Source organism: Danio rerio, chromosome 11, assembly GCF_049306965.1.
Source record: "Danio rerio strain Tuebingen ecotype United States chromosome 11, GRCz12tu, whole genome shotgun sequence".
NCBI lineage: Eukaryota > Metazoa > Chordata > Actinopteri > Cypriniformes > Danionidae > Danio > Danio rerio.
The window spans coordinates 1,154,009-1,178,363 of record NC_133186.1 but is presented as its reverse complement, the minus strand read 5'-3'; the positions used below and the strand labels follow the sequence as shown (position 1 = coordinate 1,178,363).

At 36.4% G+C, this 24,355-nt stretch overlaps 1 protein-coding gene across 1 annotated transcript in view; it reads left to right on the top strand.

Moving 5' to 3' along the window:
* Positions 1–22,738, top strand: part of slc6a11b (solute carrier family 6 member 11b) — a 47,830-nt gene extending 25,092 nt beyond the window's left edge. The window contains exons 9-15 of the mRNA XM_073916162.1: positions 1,717–1,841; positions 3,175–3,287; positions 5,314–5,451; positions 10,159–10,261; positions 11,911–12,011; positions 14,302–14,472; positions 17,936–22,738. Of these exons, the coding sequence (XP_073772263.1) occupies positions 1,717–1,841; positions 3,175–3,287; positions 5,314–5,451; positions 10,159–10,261; positions 11,911–12,011; positions 14,302–14,472; positions 17,936–18,085 (901 nt within the window). The 3' untranslated portion in view covers positions 18,086–22,738. The remainder of the gene's footprint in view (positions 1–1,716; positions 1,842–3,174; positions 3,288–5,313; positions 5,452–10,158; positions 10,262–11,910; positions 12,012–14,301; positions 14,473–17,935) is intronic.
* The last annotated feature ends 1,617 nt before the right edge of the window (positions 22,739–24,355 follow it).

The following is a 24,355-nucleotide window of genomic DNA, read 5'->3' as shown; positions in this document are numbered from 1 at the left end:
TGGGTCAAATACAGACAAACCACTCTGTTAAATGGTTTTTTCAATTATATTTAATTAGTTTAATTCTGTTGTTTTTGTCCATATTTGAACCAACGTTGGGTTAAAACAACCCTTCCAATTGATTAGCAACTTAAGAGTTTTAAAGATCCCTATTCCTTTCCCAGTACTGGGTTGCAGCTGGAAGGGCATTCGTTGTAATCGTGTAAAACATGCTGGAATAGTTGGCAGTTCATTCCGCTTTGGCGACCCTTGATAAATAAGGGACAAAGCAGAAAGAAAATGAATGAATGAATGAATGAATATATTGGGTTGTTGCAACCCAGAGATGGGTCAAATACAGACAAAACCACTCTGTTAAATTATGTTTTTTCAATTATATTAAAATCTTATTTAAAATCTTTTAACCCAGCTGTTATTTTTGTCCATATTTGACCGAAAGTTGGGTTAAAACAACCCTTTCAGCTGATTAACAACTTTAGATTTTTAAAGATTCCTATTCTTCTCCCAGTACTGGGTTGCAGCTGGAAGGGCATCCGCTGTGTAAAACATTTGTTGGAATAGTTGGTGGTTCATTCCGCTGTGGCAACTACTGATAAATTTGGTACAATGCAGAAAGAAAATGAATATATGAATGAATATATTGGGTTGTTGCAACCCAGAGTTGGGTCAAATACAGACAAACCACTCTGTTATGTTTTTTCAATCATATTAAAATCATATTTAAAATCTTGTAACCCAGCTGTTGTTTTTGTGCATATGTTGGGTTAAAACAACCCTTGCAATTGATTAACAACTTAAGAGTTTAAAGATTCCTATTCCTTTCCCAGTACTAAGCTGCAGCTGGAAGTGCATCCGCTGCGTAAAACATATGCTGGAATAGTTGGTGGTTCATTCCGCTGTGGCGACCCCTGATAAATAAGGAACTAAGCAGAAGGAAAATTAATGAATAAATTAACATGTTGGGTTGTTGCAACCCCCAGTTGGGTCAAATACAAACAAAAATGTTAAATATTTTTTTAATTTATATTAAAATTTTACTTTAAATCTTTAAACCCAGCTGCTGGTTTTTGTCCATATTTGACCCACCATTAGATTAAAACAACCCTTCCAATTCATTATAGTTTTAAAGAATCCTATTCCTTTCCCAGTACTGGGTTGCAGCTGGAAGGGCATTAGTGTAAAACATATGCTGGAATAGTTGGTGGTTCATTCAGCTGTGGCGACCCCAGGTAAATAAGGGACAATGTAGAAAGAAAATGAATGAATGAAGATTCCTATTTAAAAAAAGATTGAAAGATTAAAGATTGAGTTGTTCATATCAGCTCACCCATGGAGAAAGCAGAGAGACATTTCACTTTGGAAACCGCCCTCTAAAAAAAAACCCCTGGGTTATTTGTAACCCAATGTTGGGTCAAATATGCACAAACTCAACTCTTGATTTTTATTTCTCAGGATTTATCTGATCATCATCTGTTCAAACTCAATCGCATCACGCACACTGATGAAGCGCATGCAGAGAGTTCATTCACTAAATCATGTTTTCTTTACACAGAATCCCCCTCACTAGTGTGCATACTCTACATTTCAATATTTATGCACATCAGGTTTCTTAGCTTTCCCTTTGCAATAATTCATATAAATCGGTGGATGGAAATATACCTAGTGAGTCTAAAGGAGGGCGGGGGGTGAATATTTATGCACTCCTGTGTTTTGCAGAGACTGCCTCATGCTCTGCTGCCTGAACAGTGGCACCAGTTTTGTGGCAGGATTTGCCATCTTCTCTGTCCTGGGCTTCATGGCGTATGAACAGAACGTGCCCATAGAGGCTGTGGCAGAGTCAGGTGAGCTGAAGATGACAATTAAACCATCACTTCATTTCTAAAATGCTGCTTCATCTTTATGTAGAAAAGCAATGCATGCGTGAGATATACAGTAGATGTGCAGTAGTGTAGCCACTCATGCAGTTTAAAGCACTTCTCAGAAAAAGCTTTTTATTGTATGACTTATTCAACAATTCAGCATTACTTATTTACCACTAGAGCAACTGTAAAAGGGGCTGAAATACGCACTGAAGAGTGTTATTGAGAAAGAGAAACATTAATAAGAAACAATGGTTTGATTTTCATATACGGGATTTAATATGAGGATCTTGTAGCTCCTATTCTGTAATTTGTGAGCTGATTGTACAGTGTTTGTATGGCAGTGATCTCTGCTCTTGTCCTGCTGGTTTTGGACAGGTGTCTCTGTGCTGTAAAAGCAGAGCCAAGACACATGGCAGCATCACTGGAGCATTTCACCAACGTTATCCTCCAGAGCGAGGCATTTGTGTGATATAATGCATGCTCTCCAGGCAGATTTCACCACTCAACACACTGCTTTTCATGCTTGGAGATTTTGTTTCTAGTTTAAATACCTAAAACTTCTTAAATTAAGAAGCAATCAATAAATAAACATTAGTTATTTTATGTTTTTTTTTTTATTGCAGCTATTTCAACACAATCTCACGGCAATTCGTAACTTTTTCATTTAGTGGCTAATTCTTACAAATTCGTACGATCTATTTCGTACATTTTAGTACGATTTGTGTATCCGCCAATGACGGTTAGGTTTAGGGGTGGGGTTAGGTGCCACGCCTCCTTTTTAAAATCGTACATTTCCTTACGACTGAACTCGTACGAATTCGTACGAATTAGCCACAAAACTGCCAAAACGTAAAATACTTACGTTTTCTCGTGAGATCAGGCTGGCTATTTCCAACTAGGAAAACCAGCAACAATCAAGAATGCATGATAATATGCTGTCATGACTTTGCAATAACAAATAAGATTGTAATGGAAGTTAATCGGGCAAAAACAGCCCCAACATAACCAAAGGGGAGTCAACTCGCCCTGAGTGTCTTGTTGAGTTTTTGCAAATTTTCAAAGCATTTTCCCCAAAATATGTGTCAAAATAAGATTTGTTTGCAAAAAAGCATTGCATTTGCTGAAACACAGAGAACATTGTGGCCAAATTAAGCCAGAGTGGATGAAAACGACCCAATTTATTTACCAAGGGTTAAATAAATTGAAATAGATATAATTAACTACAATGACTGCCTTTTAGAATCTCATTATCTACTCCAGATTGCATGTTGGTGTAGTCGTGTCATTAATATTGTTGTGAAATGTGCTTCAGGTCCTGGTCTAGCGTTTATAGCGTATCCTAAAGCTGTGACCATGATGCCGTGGGCTCCGCTGTGGGCTGCGCTCTTCTTCATGATGCTCATCTTCCTCGGACTGGACAGTCAGGTGATTCACTGTTCATTCACACACACTGGACAAAAGCTTTCATTCATCCAATTCACATCTAAATTTGATCACTTGAGCCAATGAAAAATAAATCATTTGCATTAAAGCTCCTGTGAAGTGCTTTGAAATGATTCATTCATCCATTTTCTTGTCGGCTTAGTCCCTTTATTAATCCGGGGTTGCCACAGCGGAATGAACCGCCAACTTATCCAGCAAGTTTTTTTTATGCAGCGGATGCCCTTCCATCAGCAACCCATCTCTGGGAAACATCCACACACACACTCCTACACTAGGGACGATTTAGCCTATCCAATTTACCTGTAGCTCATGTCTTTGGACTGTGGGGGAAACCGGAGCACCCGGAGGAAACCCACGGACGGCAGGGAGAACATGCAAACGCCACACAGAAATACCAACTGAGCCAAGGTTCGAACCAGCGACCTTCTTGCTGTGGGGCGACAGCACTACCTACTGCGCCACTGCGTCGTCCCTGCTTTGAAATGATTATTTTTTAATTCGATGTCTGACGTAATCCCAACTGAAAAATTAAGAGAAGGCGGGACACAGAATAGAAACTCCCCTTGTGAAAAACCAGCCAATAGCGTTTTGTTATATCACAGCTCTGCCAGTGAGCGGTTGAGCTCAAGCACATCAAATGAAAAGCAAATGAGAAGAAGGGGAGGGGCATGTGAGATACTAGAGAGAATTTGATTGGTTAGGATTTGATGAGAAACTGTAGTGTGGGGTGTCGTAAAAAAACAAACAAAGTTGAACCATTTGAGGGTGCTTTCACACCAAGACTTTTGTTTTGGAATCTGTCTCGTTTGCCCAGTTAGCGCGGTTCGTTTGGCATATGTGAAACCAGCAATCGCGCTCGGATATGCGCCAAATCAATTGGTCCGAGATCGCCTGAATGAGGTGGTCTCGGCTCGATTGAAACGAATTCTGGAGGGGATCGATTGTAGTGAGAAAGTGATAGTTTCCGAGCCCGGCTATATCACAGTGGTTTATTGATATGTAATAGGCATACGGCTATATGAAGAGAAAATTATGAGTAGGGCGGGAAATTCAGGAGTTATCTGCAAATGCACAGAGATTCCCGGATGCCAGCAAACGAGTCGTAATCTACCGGAAATCACGCGTCTCCCTCCCGGTCCTCAAATACGTCGCGTACCCTTCTCCCCTTGGCATCCCTCCTCGCTCTTCAGACACGTCGCACGCACCCTGTCAAACATATTATTAACCCCCTTAAAGTCCCATGAAATCAGTACATATATTTTTAAATGTTAGTTACGGTCTGTTAGTATTAAGGACATAAATTAAAGACATAAATGTAAAGCTTGTAGTTCTTCACTTCCGCATAAATGTTTTTTTTTTTTTAAATCAAATCTTTTGACCAATCAAATGCTCTCGTGTATCTGACGAGCCCTGCCCCCTTTAAGACGCTCTCATTTGCTTTTCATTTGATGCGCTTAAGCTCAACCATTCTCACTGGCAGAGCTGTGATGAAAACAAAACGCTATTGGCTACAATTTAAAAAGGGGAGGGGCTACTGTATATCCCACCCTTTCATCTTTTTTTAGTTGAGATTATGTAAACATTGAATAAAAATGCACATTTCAAAGCACTTCACGGCACCTTTAGGGAATTATATATTTGATTGTCTTCAGAACAAACCACTGTTGTCTAATGACAATTAGCTTAACTTGTCTAGTTAACCTAGTTAAGCCTTTAAAAGTCACTTTAAGCTGAATACTATCTTGCAAAATAACTAGTCAAATATTATGTACTGTCATCATGACAAAGACTATAAAATAAGTTATTAAAACTATCATAATTAAAAATATGTGTTGGAAAAAATCTTGAAACTGAGAAGTATTAGAAAAATAGCTATAAATTTCACAGGAGGTCTTCAACTTTTTTCTTTTACAAACACTATTAAAAATATGGATACTTCATGATTGTTACTGTGTTATGAAAGAAAGTAATGTGAAAATATCAACGCTGCTGTGCTCTCTGTGTTTAGTTTGTGTGTGTGGAGAGTCTTGTGACGGCCATTGTGGATATGTACCCTAAAACCTTCCGCGTGGGCTACCGGAGAGAGCTGCTCATCCTGGGCATGTCCATAGCTTCATTCTTCCTGGGTCTAATCATGCTGACGGAGGTAAAATACAGTCACTTTTATACCTCCAAAAACCATGAGAGTTCTAAATAAGGCAAACTACATACTTGCATATATTGTAGGAATGATATAACAGAAACATTTAGTGGTTTTAAAACGTTGACTTCTCTAAACCGTAATAAACCTTGAAATGGGTTATCGTCTCATGTCTAGTCTATGAGTGCAGCTGAGTTTTTAGTGCTAACATGCTTTCTTATTTGGTTTTAAGCAATAATTAATCTCATAAAATAATCAGAATAACTCCAAGTTTCTTATTCATCAAGGTCAAGCAGATTTGTTGTTTACATCAGGTTGTTTTTGTGGACTGATTTGGTTAATTGTTAATCTTGGCTCTGGTTTGTAAAAAGCCTGGTTGGTGTTTTTTATGGTGGTGCTTTATGCTCTTGAGTTTTTTTTGCTGTAGTGATGGTGTTTTTGGCTGGAGAGATTTTTTTGGCTAGTGATGGTGTTTTTAGGCTGTTGTGTTTTGGGCTGTAGTTCTGGAGTTTTGGGCTGTTGTGTTTAGTGTTTTTGCTTGTAGAAATTTCGTTTTGGATGCACAGGTGGAGTTTTTGTGCTGTTGTGTTTTTGCTTTATTGATGGTTTTTGAGGTTGTAGGGATGATGTTTTGGCTGTAATGATGGTGTAAATTGGTGTTTTGGCTGTAGCGATGGTGTTTTGAGTTGTAGTGATGGTGTAAATTGCTGTAGTGGTGTTTATTGGCAGTGGTGGTGTTTTTGGCTTTAGCAATTTTTTTGGCTGCGATGGTGTTTTTGGCTGTGGTTGTGGTGTTGTTGTATTAGTCATATTTTTGGCTGTAGTGGTGGTGGTTTTGACTCTAGTGGTGGTGTTTTGGGTTGTAGTGTTGGTGTATATTGCTTTAGTACAAGTAATTTTGGTTGTAATGATGGTGTATATTTCTGTAGTGATGGTGTTTTAGGGTGTAGTGATGTTTTTTTTGGCTGTAATGATGGTGTTTTTGGCTGCAATGATGTTGTTTTGCTGTAGTGATGTTGTTTTTAGTTGTATTGATGGTGTTTATTTCTGTGCTTGAGGTGTTTTTTGTTGTAATGATGATGATTTGGCTCTAGTGATGTGTTTTTGTCAGTAGTGGTGGTGTTCATACTGTACTGGTGGTGTTTTGGGCTGTGCTTGTATATTTTTGTATGTTATAATGATTTTTTTTTTTTTTTGCTGCAGCTGTGTTTGTGATTTAGTGATGGTGTTTTGTTTGTAGGGATGGTGTTTTGGTCTGTAGTGGTTGTGTTTTTTGATTTAGTGATGGTGTTTTTGGTTGTAGTAATGGTGTATATTGCTGTGGAGGTTGTGTTTTTGGCTGCATCATTGGTGTTTTTGGCTGTAGTGATGGTGTATATGGCTGTAGTGGTGTTTTTGGCTGTAGCAATGGTGTTTATGGTTGTAGTGATAGTGTGAAGTGCTGTAGTGATGATGTTTTTGGCTGCAGAGATGTTTTTTTGACTGTAGCAAAGATGTTTTGGCTGTAGTGATGGTGTATATTGCTAGTATATTCCTGTATTGGTTGTGTTTTTGTCTGTAGTGGTGGTGTATGTTGCTGTAGTGGTGGTGTTTTTGTCTTTAGTGATTGTGTATGTTGCTGTAGTGGTGGTGTTTTTGGTTGTAGTGATGGTGTATATTGCAAGTATATGCCTGTATTGGTTGTGCTTTTGTCTTTAGTGATGGTGTATGTTGCTGTAGTGGTAATGTTTTTGTCTCTAGTGGTGGTGATTTGTCTGTAGTGATGGTGTATGTTGCTGTAGTGGTGGTGTTTTTGTCTGTAGTGGTGGTGATTTGTCTGTAGTGATGGTGTATGTTACTGTAGTGGTGGTGTTTTTGGTTGTAGTGATGGTGTATGTTGCTGTAGTGGTGGTGTTTTTGGTTGTAGCGATGGTGTATATTCTTGCAGTGATGTTGTTTTGCTGTAGTGATCATGTTTTTGACTGTAGTGGTGGTGTTTTTGGCTGTAGCGAAGGTGTTTAGGTTGTAGTGATTATGTATATTGCAAGTATATTCCTGTATTGGTTGTGTTTTTGTCTGTAGTGATGGTTTATGTTACTGTAGTGGTGGTGTTTTTGTCTGTAGTGATGGTGTATGTTGCTGTAGTGGTGGTGTTTTTGTCTGTAGTGATGGTGTATGTTGCTGTAGTGGTGGTGTTTTTGTCTGTAGTGATGGTGTATGTTGCTGTAGTGGTGGTGTTTTTGTCTGTAATGATGGTGTATGTGGCTGTAGTAGTGGTGATTTGTCTGTAATGATGGTTTATGTTGCTGTAGTGGTGGAGTTTTTGTCTGTAGTGATGGTGTATGTTGCTGTAGGGGTGGTGTTTTTATCTGTAATGATGGTGTATGTGGCTGTAGTAGTGGTGATTTGTCTGTAATGATGGTTTATGTTGCTGTAGTGGTGGAGTTTTTGTCTGTAGTGATGGTGTATCTTGCTGTAGGGGTGGTGTTTTTATCTGTAGTGATGGTTTATGTTGCTGTAGTGGTGATGTTTTTGTCTGTAGTGGTGGTGATTTGTCTGTAGTGATGGTGTATGTTGCTTTAGTGGTGGTGTTTTTGGGTGAAGTGATGGTGTATGTTGCTGTAGTGGTGGTGTTTTTGGTTGTAGTGATGGTGTATATTCATGCAGTGATGTTGTTTTGCTGTAGTGATCATGTTTTTGACTGTAGTGGTGGTGTTTTTGGCTGTAGCGAAGGTGTTTAGGTTGTAGTGATTATGTATATTGCAAGTATATTCCTGTATTGGTTGTGTTTTTGTCTGTAGTGGTGGAGTTTTTGTCTGTAGTGATGGTGTATGTTGCTGTAGTGGTGGTGTTTTTGTCTGTAGTGATGGTGTATGTTACTGTAGTGGTGGTGTTTTTGTCTGCAGTGGTGGTCTTTTTGTCTGTAGTGATGGTGTATGTTGCTGTAGTGGTGGTGTTTTTGTCTGTAGTGATGGTGTATGTTGCTGTAGTGGTGGTGTTTTTGTCTGTAGTGATGGTGTATGTTGCTGTAGTGGTGGTGTTTTTGTCTGTAATGATGGTGTATGTGGCTGTAGTAGTGGTGATTTGTCTGTAGTGATGGTTTATGTTGCTGTAGTGGTGGAGTTTTTGTCTGTAGTGGTGGTCTTTTTGTCTGTAGTGATGGTGTATGTTGCTGTAGTGGTGGTGTTTTTGTCTGTAGTGATGGTGTATGTTGCTGTAGGGGTGGTGTTTTTGTCTGTAGTGATGGTTTATGTTGCTGTAGTGGTGATGTTTTTGTCTGTAGTGGTGGTGATTTGTCCGTAGTGATAGTGTATGCTGCTGTAGTGGTGGTGTTTTTGGTTGTAGTGATGGTGTATATTCTTGCAGTGATGTTGTTTTGTTGTAGTGATCATGTTTTTGGTTGTAGTGATGGTGTGCTTGCTGTAGTGATGGTGTGCTTGCTGTAGTGATGGTGTGTTTGGCTGTAGTGATGGTATTTTTGGTTGTAGTGATGGTGTGTTTGGTTGTAGTGATGGTGTATATTCTTGCAGTGATGTTGTTTGGCTGTAGTGATCATGTTTTTGGTTGTAGTGATGGTGTGTTTGGCTGTAGTGATGGTGTTTTTGGCTGTAGGGATGGTATATTGCTGTAGTTGTGTTGTTCTTGGCTGTAGTGATCATGGCTCTTTTGGCTCTAGCAAGGGTATTTTTTGTTTGTATATTGAGGTATATTCCTTTAGTGACGATGTTTTTGGCTGTAGTGATAATGTATATTGCTGTAGTTGTTATGTATGGCTGTAGTGATGGTGTTTATGACTGTAGTGATGGTGTTTTTGATTGAAGTATTGGTGTATATTCTTGTAGTGGTGGTATTGTTTGCTGTTGCGATCATGTTTTTGGTTGTAGTGATGGTGTTTTTGGCTGCAGTGGTGGTGTATATTGCTGTAGTGGTGTTGATTTAGGCTGTATTAATGGTGTTTTGGCTGTAGTGATGGTGCTTTTGGTTGTAGTGATGGTATTTTTGGCTGTGGGGATGGTGTTTTTGGCTGTAGTGATAGTGTTTTTGGTTGTAGTAATGGTGTTTTTAGCTTGTAGCAATGGTGTTTTTGGTTGTAGTATTGGTGTATATTCCTGTAGTGTTGGTGTTATTGTAGTGGTTGTTTTTTTTTAGGTGTTTTTGCTGTAGAGTTCTGCTGTTTCACCTAACATGATACCGCCGCTCCTGCATGTGTTTATGACTGGTCCAAGGGTAAAAATAGGCCTGTGTTCAGCTCTCCAACAGTAATGTGCAGTCAGGTGAACACTTTCACTCCATGTTTCATGAATAAACCCACCCAACTGAAGAACGACAGACAGTCTCTGTTACTAGGAGGAGAGGAGATGAAGAGGCTTTGAAAGCTTTGCTTGTGTCAATATGCCAGTAGTTATGGCTGCTCAATAATGCCAAAATATGCTTTATTGTGATGCTCGTGTTGGTCAGAGGTTTATTAAATTGTGCACAGTTATTAACAGAATTAGGAGTGGGCAAAAATAAATGATTAACCATTATATAACCAAAATACACTAGTGTTTTTGAACCTGTTAAAGTGCTGTTAAATATTGTGATAATCCCACACAATATATCATGATGAAAGCTTCAGCCATTAATCACAACAAGAACATTTGATCCTGTAATAAGCCTGAATGGAGAGCTGTCAGTGCATCAGACTGTGGTGTTGTGTTTGTATCTGATTGTGTGTGTGTTTTGTGTCCGCAGGGTGGCATGTACGTGTTCCAGCTGTTTGACTCGTATGCAGCCAGTGGCATGTGTCTTTTGTTTGTGGCCATATTTGAGTCCATCTGCATTGGCTGGGTTTATGGTAAGATATTGGGCTTTTTACATGCATAACTAATATTCATCATCTAATATGCAAGAGCATCTGTAGTCTAGACATCCAACTAATAAACTAATAAATAACAACTAAATAGAAATAATTGGTACGTTAGGGTGGCACGGTGGCTTAGAGGTTAGCACTGTGACCTCACAGCAAGAAGGTCACTGGTTCGAGCCTCGGCTGGGTTAGTTGGCATTTCTGTGTGGAGTTTGCATGTTCTCCCTGTGCTTCTACAGTTTCCCCCACAGTCCAAACACATGCGCTGTAGTGAAACTGAATTAACTAAGTTGGCCTTCCCAGTACTGGGTTGCGGTTTGAAGGGCGTCCACTGCGTAAAACAAAAGCTGGAATAGTTGGCGGTTAATTCCGGTGTGGCGACGCCTGATAAATAGGGGACTAAGCCGAAAGAGAATGAATGAATGAATGGTGCATTCTGTTTAAAACTTCAACCTATTAAAACTTTTTTTAAAGCAAACTTTCATTAAAAAACAGCTGGAGAAAAACAGGATATTAAGAAAAAAAGGTAGCGTTAAAAAATAAATAGATAAAAAACAGAAACTAGCTTCAGATGTTTAAATTAGACGTGGCAGCAGATCCTCTTCTGTTTAATGATCTGTTTCATCGCATTTCTGTGGGCATCCTGCCCCCTGCTGGCTCAAGTCAGACAGTGCAAACACTCAAACATGTAAAGCAGACCGATAACAGGGTATATAAGTTGTATAACTGTTGTAAACATACATGCAATAAAAATATATATTTTTTATAGCCCTTAAAAAATGATATAGCTCCTATTTTTATAGAATGTAGTTTTATTTACAGTATATATAAATCTTTTTTTAAATCTAGCTTTCTCTTATTTTAACTAAATCTAGTTTTTTTTTTTTTAATCTTTAGCTTGTTTAAATTCGTTTTAAAAATGAATAATCTATATTTTTATGTAAATAAATATCTATATATGTTTTTTATTAGTATTTTTTATACTTGGCTTTATAAAACTCTTTTTTTTAAATAGCTATTTTTATCTTCATTTATTAATTTTCTTGTCAGCTTAGTCCCTTTATTAATCCGGGGTCGCCACAGCGGAATGAACCGCCAACCCATCCAGCAAGTTTTACGCAGCACATGCCCTTCCAGCCGCAACCCATCCCTGGGAAAGCTATTTTTATGTTTTGCTTTTTATATATATATTTTTATCTTTAGCTTTTTAAAAACTAGTTCTGTTTTAAATTCTTTAGCTTTATAAAATCTAATTTTATTTACATATCTAGCTTTTAAATCCTTTATTTTACTATATTTTTAATGTAGGTTTTTAAAAATATGTATTTTAGCTTTTTAAATCTTTGTTTCTTTCTCTTAATCTTAATTATTTCAATCTCTAGCATTTTAATTGATGTTTTTTTAAATCTTTAACTTTATTCTAGTTATTGTCAAAATCTCTATCTTGCTTATATTTAGTGTATATTTAATTTTCATCTTTTTTGTCATTTTTGTTTGTTTTAGCTCTAGATTTGTCAAATATCTATTAAAATGCTGGCAGAAGTGCATGGACAAACATCAGCGTGATGCTGTATAACTGTTGTAAATATAGATGCTTTACTGCAGTGAATAATGGCGTTGTTGCTGTTTCTGTGCAGGCAGCGACAGGTTTTATATGAACATTGAGGACATGATTGGATATAAACCCATCTTCTTCATCAAGTGGTGCTGGAAGTTCTTCACACCGGGCATCTGCACAGTGAGTCAATGTGTTAACAACAGTATTAATATCATGGTTAATGTCAGCAATATTAAGTGTTAATGTTTGTGTTATTATATGTGCTAGTGTCAGTGTTAATGTGTGTGTTAATATCAGTGCTAGTGTTACTGTCAGTAACATCAGTGTTAATATCAGTGATAGTGTCAGTGTTAACATCAGTGCTAATGTTTTGTTAATATCAATGCTAACGTCAGTTAATATCACTGTTAATATTGGTACTAGTGTCAGTGTTTCTTTCAGTCATATCAGTGTTATTATCAGTGCTAGTGTCAGTGTTAATGTCAGTGTTAATATTGGTGCTAGTGTCAGTGTTAATATTGGTGCTAGTGTCAGTGTTAATATTGGTGCTAGTGTCAGTGTTAATATTGGTACTAGTGTCAGTGTTACTTTCAGTCATATCAGTGTTAATATCAGTGCTAGTGTCAGTGTTAATATTGGTGCTAGTGTCAGTGTTACTTTCAGTCATATCAGTGTTAATATCAGTGCTAGTGTCAGTGTTAATATTGGTGCTAGTGTCAGTGTTACTTTCAGTCATATCAGTGTTAATATCAGTGCTAGTGTCAGTGTTAATATTGGTGCTAGTGTCAGGGTTACTTTCAGTCATATCAGTGTTAATATCAGTGCTAGTGTCAGTGTTAATGTCAGTGTTAATATTGGTGCTAGTGTCAGTGTTACTTTCAGTCATACCAGTGTTAATATCAGTGCTAGTGTCAGTGTTAATATTGGTGCTAGTGTCAGTGTTACTTTCAGTCATACCAGTGTTAATATCAGTGCTAGTGTCAGTGTTAATATTGGTGCTAGTGTCAGTGTTACTTTCAGTCATACCAGTGTTATTATCAGTACTAGTGTCAGTGCTAGTGTCACTGTTAATATTGGTGCTAGTGTCAGTGTTACTTTCAGTCATACCAGTATTAATATCAGTGCTAGTGTCAGTGTCAATTTTGTTGCTGGTGTCAGTGTTACTTTCAGTCATACCAGTGTTAATATCAGTGCTAGTGTCAGTGTTAATATTGGTGCTAGTGTCAGTGTTACTTTCAGTCATATCAGTGCTAGTGTCAGTGTTAATATCAGTGCTAATGTCAGTTAATGTCACTGTTAATATTGGTACTAGTGTCAGTGTTATTTTCAGTCATATCAGTGTTAATATCAGTGCTAGTGTCAGTGTTAATATTGATGCTAGTGTCAGTGTTACTTTTAGTCATACCAGTGTTATTATCAGTGCTAGTGTCAGTGTTAATATTGGTGCTAGTGTCAGTGTTACTTTCAGTCATACCAGTGTTAATATCAGTGTTAATATCAGTGCTAGTGTCAGTGTTAATATTGATGCTAGTGTCAGTGTTACTTTTAGTCATACCAGTGTTAATATCAGTGCTAGTGTCAGTGTTAATATTGGTGCTAGTGTCAGTGTTACTTTCAGTCATATCAGTGCTAGTGTCAGTGTTAATATCAGTGCTAATGTCAGTTAATGTCACTGTTAATATTGGTACTAGTGTCAGTGTTATTTTCAGTCATATCAGTGTTAATATCAGTGCTAGTGTCAGTGTTAATATTGATGCTAGTGTCAGTGTTACTTTTAGTCATACCAGTGTTATTATCAGTGCTAGTGTCAGTGTTAATATTGGTGCTAGTGTCAGTGTTACTTTCAGTCATACCAGTGTTAATATCAGTGTTAATATCAGTGCTAGTGTCAGTGTTAATATTGATGCTAGTGTCAGTGTTACTTTTAGTCATACCAGTGTTAATATCAGTGTTAATATTGATGCTAGTGTCAGTGTTACTTTTAGTCATACCAGTGTTAATATCAGTGCTAGTGTCACTGTTAATATTGGTGCTAGTGTCAGTGTTACTTTCAGTCATATCAGTGTTAATATTAGTGCTAGTGTCAGTGTTAATTTTGTTGCTAGTGTCAGTGTTACTTTCGGTCATACCAGTGTTCATATCAGTGCTAGTGTCAGTGTTAATATTGGTGCTAGTGTCAGTGTTACTTTCAGTCATATCAGTGTTAATATCAGTGTTAATGTCAGTGTTAATTTTGTTAGTGTCAGTGTTACTTTCAGTCATATCAGTGTTAATGTCAGTGCTAATGTCAGTGTTAATGTTAATATTGGTGCTAGTGTCAGTGTTAATATCAGTGTTGATGTCAGTAATATCAGTGCTAATGTCAGTATTAACGTAAGTGTTAATATCAATGTTATGAACAGTGTTAATGTCAATAATACCATTGTTAATATCAGTGTTTAACGTCTGTCCACATGATGGTCTGTTTCAGGGCATCTTCCTCTTCTTCTTGATCAAGTATAAGCCGCTGAAGTATAATAATGTGTACACGTATCCAGACTGGGGTTACGGCATCGGCTGGATGATGGCCATGTCCTCGATGGTTTGCATTCCTCTGGGGATCTTATTTCAGATTTGGAAAACTAAAGGAACGTTCCGTGAGGTGAATGCTTTTTTTACATTACCCTTTAGTTTTTTTTATTTTCTTTATAATTTTTTCTCAAACCTTAAGAATAAAAACTTTAAAAAATCTCTAGTTTTTATATGTAGCTTAATTTTTTTATTTAATCTCTTGCTTAAAAACTAATCTTTTTAATCTATTTTTTAAACAATCTCTATTTTTAAAAAAAATTAGCTTTTTATAATCTCTAAAATGTCTAGGTATTCTCGGTAAGCTATTATTTTAGTCTTTCTTTTCTTTTAATAAAAATTTAATATCTAGCTTAAAAATGCTGTAACTTTCTTGAATCTACGTTTTCTAACAATCTAGATTTTTAAATCTATTTTATTAATCTCTAGCTTTTTGTAATATCAAGTTAAAAGACATGTTCTAGCTTCAAATCTACTTTGAAAAGAGCTTGTTTTATATCAGTATTTAAAGGTGCAGGATGTAAGTTTGACACCCAGTGGCTGAACTAGGTATTGCACTCTTGGTTGAAAACACACAAGCGCAGGCTGACAACGTCAACAATAGTGTGCCTGACTTTTGAGCCTAAAGGCTGATTTAAATCGTGTTTTAAATGAAAGCAACAGCACGAGATATTTAAGATATTAAAGGAGGGTTTTTGTTCTAACCAACATCTGAAATGTATATATTAGAAACGGCTTCTGTTTCTCACAGCTGAACAACAGAAAACTGACAAAGATCAGCTCAGGTACAGCTCATGTGCTTTATTCAGTGTTAACAATGCCATTTTACATCACATTTATTGGCATACTACTGAAAGCAGCAGCAGATAGTTCAGCTCAGATCTGGAGAATAAAATAACCCGTCTGAGATTGAGCTTTAGATTTGAAACCAACACATATAAGTGATTCAGCATCTACATTTAATCATGTTAAAGAGGTTTAATATGATTATAAACCTCACCATTTGGTTGAAGTGCAGTGAGTGCAATATTCTGTGCTTCTGAATGGCTGTGTTTACATTTCTGTCATGTTTCGTCTGGTGAAAAAAGCCTAATTGTTTATCACAGCATTTCTCGTCATGTAGTGTGTTGTTAGGACACGGGGTTACCTGCTCACCTAACGTTCATAATATTCATATTATTTGCTAATAATAACCACCTCATGTGGAACTCTGAATCTGCGTCTTATTTCAGGCAGCTACAGTCCACCAGAGGTCGCATTTTAGTCATGGAAACATGCTTTGAGAGCCTTCATGACTGACTGAATGAAATACGCTGTCTTCCACCAAGGAAACCCAGAGTGCTGGAATATAATTGGTTAAATTGGCAGTGGGCGGGTTAAAGAGACCAATACCAAGACAGATGCTCCGGCTTGTATTGCACATTCTCAAAGCAGAATATCTGACTTCAGCAATGCGTTTCAGATAAACAAGAATGAGCATGTTTCTGAAATATCATATTAGGATATTTTTATGCCTTAGAAGGGTCAAAACGTGCATACCGCACCTTTAAAATCTTAAACTTTTTATAAATCTCTAGCTTTTTTTAAATCTCCTTTTTAATATTTTCACTTTTCTTTTTATTTTAATCTCTAGTAGATTATTTTTAAATGTTATTTTTTAAACAATTAACTAGAAAAATGTTTAGCTTTTTCATATATCTATTTTTGAATCTCTAGGTTAACTAAAACTATTTTAAATTACATTTTTATTAAATATTTTATTTAAAATGTTTAATATATATATATATATATATATATATATATATATATATATATATATATATATATATATATATATATATATATATATGCACACATATATTTTAAACAGCCAATTAAGAGCTAACATGTGCTAAGAGGTTAAGACAATAAAAAAAAAAAATAAATTATATATATATATATATATATATATATAWWATATATATATATATATATATATATATATATATATATATATATATATATATATATATATTTATTTATTTATTTATTTATTATTAATATATATATATATATATATATATATATATATATATATATATATATATATATATATATATATATATTTATTTTATTTTTTTTTTTATTGTCTTAACCTCTTAGCACATATTAGCTCTTAATTGGCTGTTTAAAATACTCTGAATGTTTTATATTTTATTTTAGACATACAGTGTCATCCTGCAACTGTTTTGCAGCATATGAAATGTCCCAAACACTATTTTTAACTGTCCAAAATTGGGAAAATTTTTAATTTTTACTCTCTGATAGTAAGCAAGTTTAAAAAACCTGTTAAATATGCATGAAAAAGAATTCAGGAAAAAGTGTTTTATGTAAAATCAGACCACGAGTCCACATATATGGACATCATTTTTCTCTAAAAGTACATCATATCAAAAGATAATACTTTGATTTTTATTCTAATTAGATTCAAAAAGCCCAAATAGCAAAGAAAAATAAAAAATGAATGCTAAAGAAAACAGCTTGGGCCTTAAGAGGTTAATAGTGACAACAAAAATGCATGACTGTATGCACAATAACCCACATGATTACATAACATTTCTCTATTTTTATATCTATTTATTTAGTTTTAATATGAACCATTAGGTTTCCACATGATTATCTTCTGCTGTAGCTGTGCTGGTAGTAATAAGCGTGCAGCTTTTGACTCATTAATTGCGCAAATATTCAGCCTTAATGATGATGTAAACCTGAGTCATGTTTGTCTGTCCTGGATTCACCTCTGCTGTTTCTGCGGATTAAAGAAGATTTTCCAGTGTTCTACTGTGGAGCTGAAGACGAGCACTTCAGTGTCGAGACGCCACTTTGACCTCAATGTGCCAAGTCTGATTGACATTATAGCGGAGAGCGAGAGAGAGAGAGAGAGAGCACTGAATAAAAAACATGCTCTAGTCAAAATAACTTTATTCGACAAAGAATATAGTGCAAGTACGCTAAAAAAAGCACTTTAGTTGAACGTGAACAGTGGTTCACATGGTAAACGATGTTAAACCAGTTCAAAATGTGTCTATTTAAATGCGTCATTACAGTTTTGTAGGGTGACACGGTGGCTCAGTGGTTAGCGCTGTCACCTCACAGCAAGAATGTTGCTGGTTTGAGTCCCGCTTGGACCAGTTGGCATTTCTGTGTGGAGTTTGCATGTTCTCCCCGTGTTAACATTGGTTTCTTTCAGGAGCTCCGGTTTCCCCCACAGTCCAAACACATGCGCTATAGGGGAATTGATGAACTACACTGTATGAGTGTAAATGTAAGAGTGTAAAGGTGTTTCCCAGTATTGGGTTGCAGCTGGAAGGGCATCCGCTGCGTAAAACATATGCTGGATAAGTTGGTGGTTCATTCCGCTGTGTCGATCCCTAATAAATAAGGGGCTAAATGATGGAAAATGTGTGTTGTGAAAAGCCTCCATTTGCATCTTTAGGTGTAAACACTGCTTCTGTCGCATGCATGCACTGATTTGTGTGGTCTGAATGTGATTGCAGCGGATCAAGAAGCTGACGACCCCCAGTGCAGACCTGCGTATGAGGGGCCACGTGGCCTCCAGGGGTCCCTGCGCTATCAATGATGCTGATGCCAAAATGAGGGCGGACGGCAAGATCTCCACCATCACAGAGAAGGAGACGCACTTCTAAACCCAAGACACACTCGTCCCCGGCACGACAGACAGAACAGAGAAGAAACAAATATGTTTGCCTTTATTTTTAAAGAGAGAAGTCTATTATCACATGTGTAGCGTCGATTTTGTTTTTGTTTTTTTGTGTCGCACAGACAGGTAACGCATCACAATTTAACGTCATGATTAAACACCGTTTTGTGTCAGAGTGTATCTAAATCTAGAGGAAAAGAACACGTCGTCTTCTTCGTCACGTTAGTGGTTTCTGCGCTGAATGATGAAGCTGTGATTTAGGGCTGCACAGTATTGCAATGTTTTGATTTTCTGCGATTTTCCGCATTGTGATGTAAATACAGGGTCTCTGCAGGTTTCTCCAAGTCAAATTTGAAACTTTTTAAAGACTATTATGAATTAAATTTAGCCTCATGGTGGGACAGTGGGTAGCACGTTCACCTCACAGTAAGAAGATCGCTGGTTTGAGCCTCGGCAGGGCAGCATTTGTTGTCCCGCTGCCCGACCCGCCCCATTTTCTACCCGCCGCGCCCGATCCCACTAAAGGGGGGGGGGCAAAACCGAAAACCAACCAGCTATAGAGTCCATATATAACAAGCTGTCTGTATAAACACACACACACATAAGCACCAAGCACACACACAGGCAAAGCTCTCTCTCTCTCTCATTCGCACACACACATACACACACAGCAACAAACAAGCTAAACACAGCATCACAGCATTTAATTTACACACATACATACGCGTGCTCGCTCGGGAGTTGGGAGTGATATTGCTAGACGACCTGCTCCTGTCCCAAATTAAACCTGTTACCGACTGCTCTCGTGCTTTATTCGGTAATTTATTGCGGAAATATATAATGCAGACCTCTATTTGCATGTTCCCCCCACAAGTCCAAAAACATGAAATTTGGTAGGCTAAATTGTCCGTAGTGTATATGTGTGAATCAATGTGTGTGTGGATGTTTCCCAGTGATGGGTTGCGGCTGGAAGGGCATCCGCTGTGTAAAACATTTGCTGGATAAGTTGGCGGTTCATTCCGCTGTGGCGACCCCAGATTAATAAAGGGACTAAGCTGAAAAGAAAATGAATGAATGATTATAGCTTACATTTCTGCAATTAATATATGGTGAATCTGATGCTAGTCGACGTAACCTAGTTAAATTGGCATATATATGACATAGGAATCATATAGGTTTATAGTGATGGGTCGTTCATGAACGGTTCGTTCATTTTGAACGAATCTTCAATATGACTCGGAAACTACGAGTCCTCTTAGGGAGTGATTCGTTCATCCGCACGTGCGCACATTTGTACAGGTGGTATCGTTCATTTCAAGTCTTTTGAGTCGTTCATCGCGGAAAGGCAGAAGCCAATCATTTGCGTTAAGATCCGGAAAAGGAATTGAACCGTTCATCTCTCAAGTCCTCTATCGGGTCTGAGTCATTCCTTCATCACGGGCCAATCATATTTGCGTTTTGACCCGGAAAAATAATTGAACCGTTCATCTCTCGAGTCCTCTATTGGATCCGAGTCATTCGTTCATCACCGGCAAATAATACTTGTTTAGAGCCGGAAAAAGAATTGATCCGTTCATCTCTCGAGTCCTCAGGTTTGAGTCATTCTGTTACGTGATGAACGAACGACTCAAGAACCAGAAGACTTGAAAGGTGAACTAATTATCATGGCTCCTATCGACTCTGTACATTAGTTAAGATTATATGTGACTCTCAGTGTACCGTGAACGAACCACTGACATTTGAAGACATGAAGAGGTGAGCAAAGAGATAAAAATACCTTCATAGAGCAGGTCAACATTGAATTATTATTATCTCCTTCTAATAGTATTCTATTGATGACTTATTTGTCGTGTGATCAACCTTTTGGGCTCGTTGTAGATGTGTTCGGAAGCAATTCGTAACATTTTAATAATATTTTGGCAAATAGAACCAAATGAACGAAATGACTCGAAAAAAGATTCGTTCATCTCGATGAACGAGACTCAAAGATCCGAGTCAGTAAAATGATCCGAACTTCCCATCACTATACGTTTAACAGAGGCGAATTTATATGGTCACATTTTCAGTAATCAAATAGCTATCCGATCAGAAAAACACATGATATTACCAGGTGTACACAGACACAATGACTGGTTCCCAGTCGACTATAATCTCACTCAAACTTCCTAAGGGACGAATAAACTAAACCTGAACTTAAACTGAACTGACATTACTGCACTGTGGCTATTGCGGACTGAAAACATTGCAATATCGATGCTGAAATGAAATATTGTGCAGCCCTAATTATAATGTGCTGTGAAATGTTTGCCTGTGGGCTCAGTGCAGATTACTGTAGAGTTTGATTCTAATGGATAGGAGATGTATTGACGACCACTCCAAACGCTGGCTGTATGTCTGTGGATGAGGCTGGGTGTTAGCGGATACGCGCTGATTCGCTGTCCTTCAGCTAGCATTGACTCGCGGGGCGAGCATGACGTAGCGAGCCTATTCGCCACGCCGTCTTACGTGGCTTGAATTCTTGCCCATTTCACAGCAATTAGACTGAGTTTAATTGAAGGTGACAGACCAAACACAGTTTATCACTTGGCTTTCTTTCAGGCTGGTGGTCCGCAGAGTCGTCTCGTCATGAACCCCTCATTAAAGTTCATGTCTTAATAATGCAATGTGATGTTTAAGGGCAGCCCGACGGTTTGCCAGTGAGATTATATTAAAGAGATAGCACTGCTTGGCATGAACACACAGAAATGCACATTTTAAAGCGTCCTTTTCATAAAAGTAATCTGTGCTGTTTTCACTAATCGTGTTGTTTGTGTGAACATTCAGATTAAAGTCTGTGTGAAATAATGCATATAAAATGTAGCTGTAGTAGCTATACTTTAAATGTATTAAAGTAAAATGACTTTACGACACTACGACTTTATTTTCAAAATATTACGACTTTAATCTTACATTATGACTTTATTCTTAAAATATTATGACTTTATTCTCGTATCACTATGACTTTATTTTCGTAATTTCGACTACATTGTTGAAATATTACGACTTTAATCTCATATTACTATGATTTTAATTTCGTAACTTTGACTTTATTCTAGATATATTACAATTTTAATCTCAAATCACCATGACTTTATTTTAGTCATTTTGACTTTATTTCCGAAATATTACGACTTTAATCTCATATCACTACGACTTTATTTCTCTTAATTTAGACTTTATTCTCAAAATATTTCGACTTCAGTCTTAAATTACGACTTTATTCTCAAAATATTCCGACTTCAATCTCGTATCACTATGACTTTATTTTCATAATTTTGACTTCATTGTCAAAATAATATGATTTTAATATCATATTATTACGATTTAAATTTCGTAATTTTGACTTTATTCTCGATATACTACGATTTTAATCTCATATCACCACAACTTCATTTCTTGTAGTTTCGACTTTATTCTCAAAATATTACGACTTTAATCTTATATTACGACTTTATTCTCAAAATATTTTGACTTTAATCTCGTATCACTACGACTTTATTTTCATAATTTCGACTTCATTTTGAAATATTACGACTTTAATCTCATATTACTATGATTTTAATTTCGTAACTTCGACTTTATTCTCAATAAATTACCATTTTAATCTCAAATAAATATGACTTTATTTTCATAATTGCGACTTCATTCTCAAAAATTACGACTTTAATCTCGTATCATTACGACTTTATTTTCGTAATATCGACTTTATTCTCAAAATATTATGATTTTAATCTCGTATTACGACAACTTTATTTCTCTTAATTTCGACTTTATTCTCAAAATAATACGGCTTTAATCTAGTATCACTATGACTGTTTTTTGTAATTTTGACTTTATTCTTGAAATATTTCGGCTTTAATCTCATATCACTACGACTTTATTCACAGAATTTTGACTTTATTCTTAAAATATTATAACTTTATCCAATAGTATCTAGATGCAGCCTTTATGATGCAAGCTGAGATTGCTCAATTGTGCTAGTGACGTCATTGTGAGGGGTAAGGTTAGGTGAGCCCATTTAAAAGCATTGGATGCAGCCCAGATTGCACTGCACCAGGTCTGCATCCAGACCCCTCTCACTTTATCAACAACACAATTGCATATTGCATATTTTCTCAGTATTGTGCAGCTCTAAACCGGTCAAAAGGATGCAGTGCAAATGTGTTCAAAAGACCTTTGCTATCATAAGTCATAAGTCCTTAAACTGCGCTGGATCTGTAATGTACAATATCACACTCAAGAGCACTGTTAATGGTAGTTTTCTCAGGATGCACCGTGAGCCCTGTGCACATGCATGCAGTCTTTGGTCTGGTCTGTTCCATCGTGACATCATCAGTTTGTGCAAGTAAACTTGTTTGTGTTTTAATAGCCTGTTAACTTTTCAGATATTTGTATATTTTTACACGTCTTTAGTTTTTTTGTGAACTATTTCTTGCTGAAAAAAAAATCTGTTTCTCTGAGGACTTTTGATATGTCATTCAACAATCAAGTTCTAGGTATATATGATGGAACTGTTATATGTGCTGTTTACACACAGATTTTGGTATTCACAGGACATATTGTGTGCTTACTCATTTTTAAAAATAAAAGTTAAAAAAGGTTTGGGCGTCTCAATTATTTTAGATAGTCTGTGTGATATTACCAAGTACAGATAGAAAAAGTAAGATATTTTGGTAGCACTTTACAATAACAGTGCATGAATAATGATGTGTTAATATGTAAACCAAATGTTACTTTATTATGAATTAATGATGTATTAATGCATGCGCTAATCATGAACTACAACATGACACATGACAGTATCATCCAAAAGATCATTAAAAGAGCTTTTAAAATCACAATGAATTAAAGCGATTAAATTACATTAAGTATGCTCTTAATCATTCAATTTACATTGCCTCTAAACAAAAGAAGTAAAATAATCAAATTGCATGGATTTTCTGTTTGCCTAAAGTATTTAATTGAGTGTATTTTCATATTTGATGATATTACTAGTTGAGAAAAACAATAATCCACTAAAACAACTGTTCATTTAGTCACCATCAGGCCATCCCATCCTACATGAAAAACTTAAGTTATAGTAATACTACAGTATATGTATTGAAACCATAGTATACAGATCCGTAGTCAGCCTGGTGAAAGTGGTGGTTCTTTTTTCTCACCTTTGTGCAGTTATTCACTTAATTTTCTATTTAAATATGATGTTTAAATACTGCAATTAGTGGCATTTTAAGCACTTTTTATAGCTGGATTAGCTTGTTGGATGGTTATCATAATCACACTTTTGATGTAAAAAAAAATTAAAAATATTAACCCCCCCCCCCCCCCCCCAATCTGTTATTCATTTTATACATATATCATTAGGGGATAATATAAAAATTCAAAACTGTAGCCTATTGTCATTTAGTAAGCAAATAACAAACTGAGCTGCACAATTAACGTTCCCCAGATTTCCTCAACTTTCACAATTTGCCCATTTGAATATTGATCAATTAAAAATAAATACATAAAATATTAATACTTTTTTATACTACTACCACTACTACTAATACTACTAATAATAATAATAACGTAGAGCTTGATGATTTTTCTAGCCTCTCTTGTAATAAGTACATTTGAAAATGCATGTTTACCAACAGTAGCCCAACTGGTATTAAAATTTGGTCTTTTTTTTTCAAGAATGGAAGAAAGGTCCAAGATTTGGTACAAGTTACGTTCCTTGTAAACTGTTCTCTCTATTTAACAACAATAAAGTAGGTCAGACTCAGTAGTAAAAGATGACTTCATTCATGTCGGATTTCGGCTTTTCACTTTTTATGATGGCATACCAGTCAAAGTAGGACAAATAAGCTCATGTATGGGACAAATTCTGGACCTTTGTCAGCGGAGAACCATCCGAACCCCTGGTATACTACAGTGTATACAGTACTTATTATTTGTGACACTTGATAAATGAATATTGAGGTAAAGTTGGTTCTATATACGCACATTAATTTAGTGGCAGCTTGTGCCGCAGACCTTGATTTGCTACTTTGAGTATTTTATTTGAAATATCATGTATGAATGAATTCAAAATAACATTAACACTATTTATTGACTGTAAACAATATTGTACTTTGATCGTCATTGGCTGATAATAGGATTTCCCTATTTAAACATAGTAAAGAATACTTTTCTCAAGTTATATTATTAAGTAGAAATGTAAATGTGCGAATAT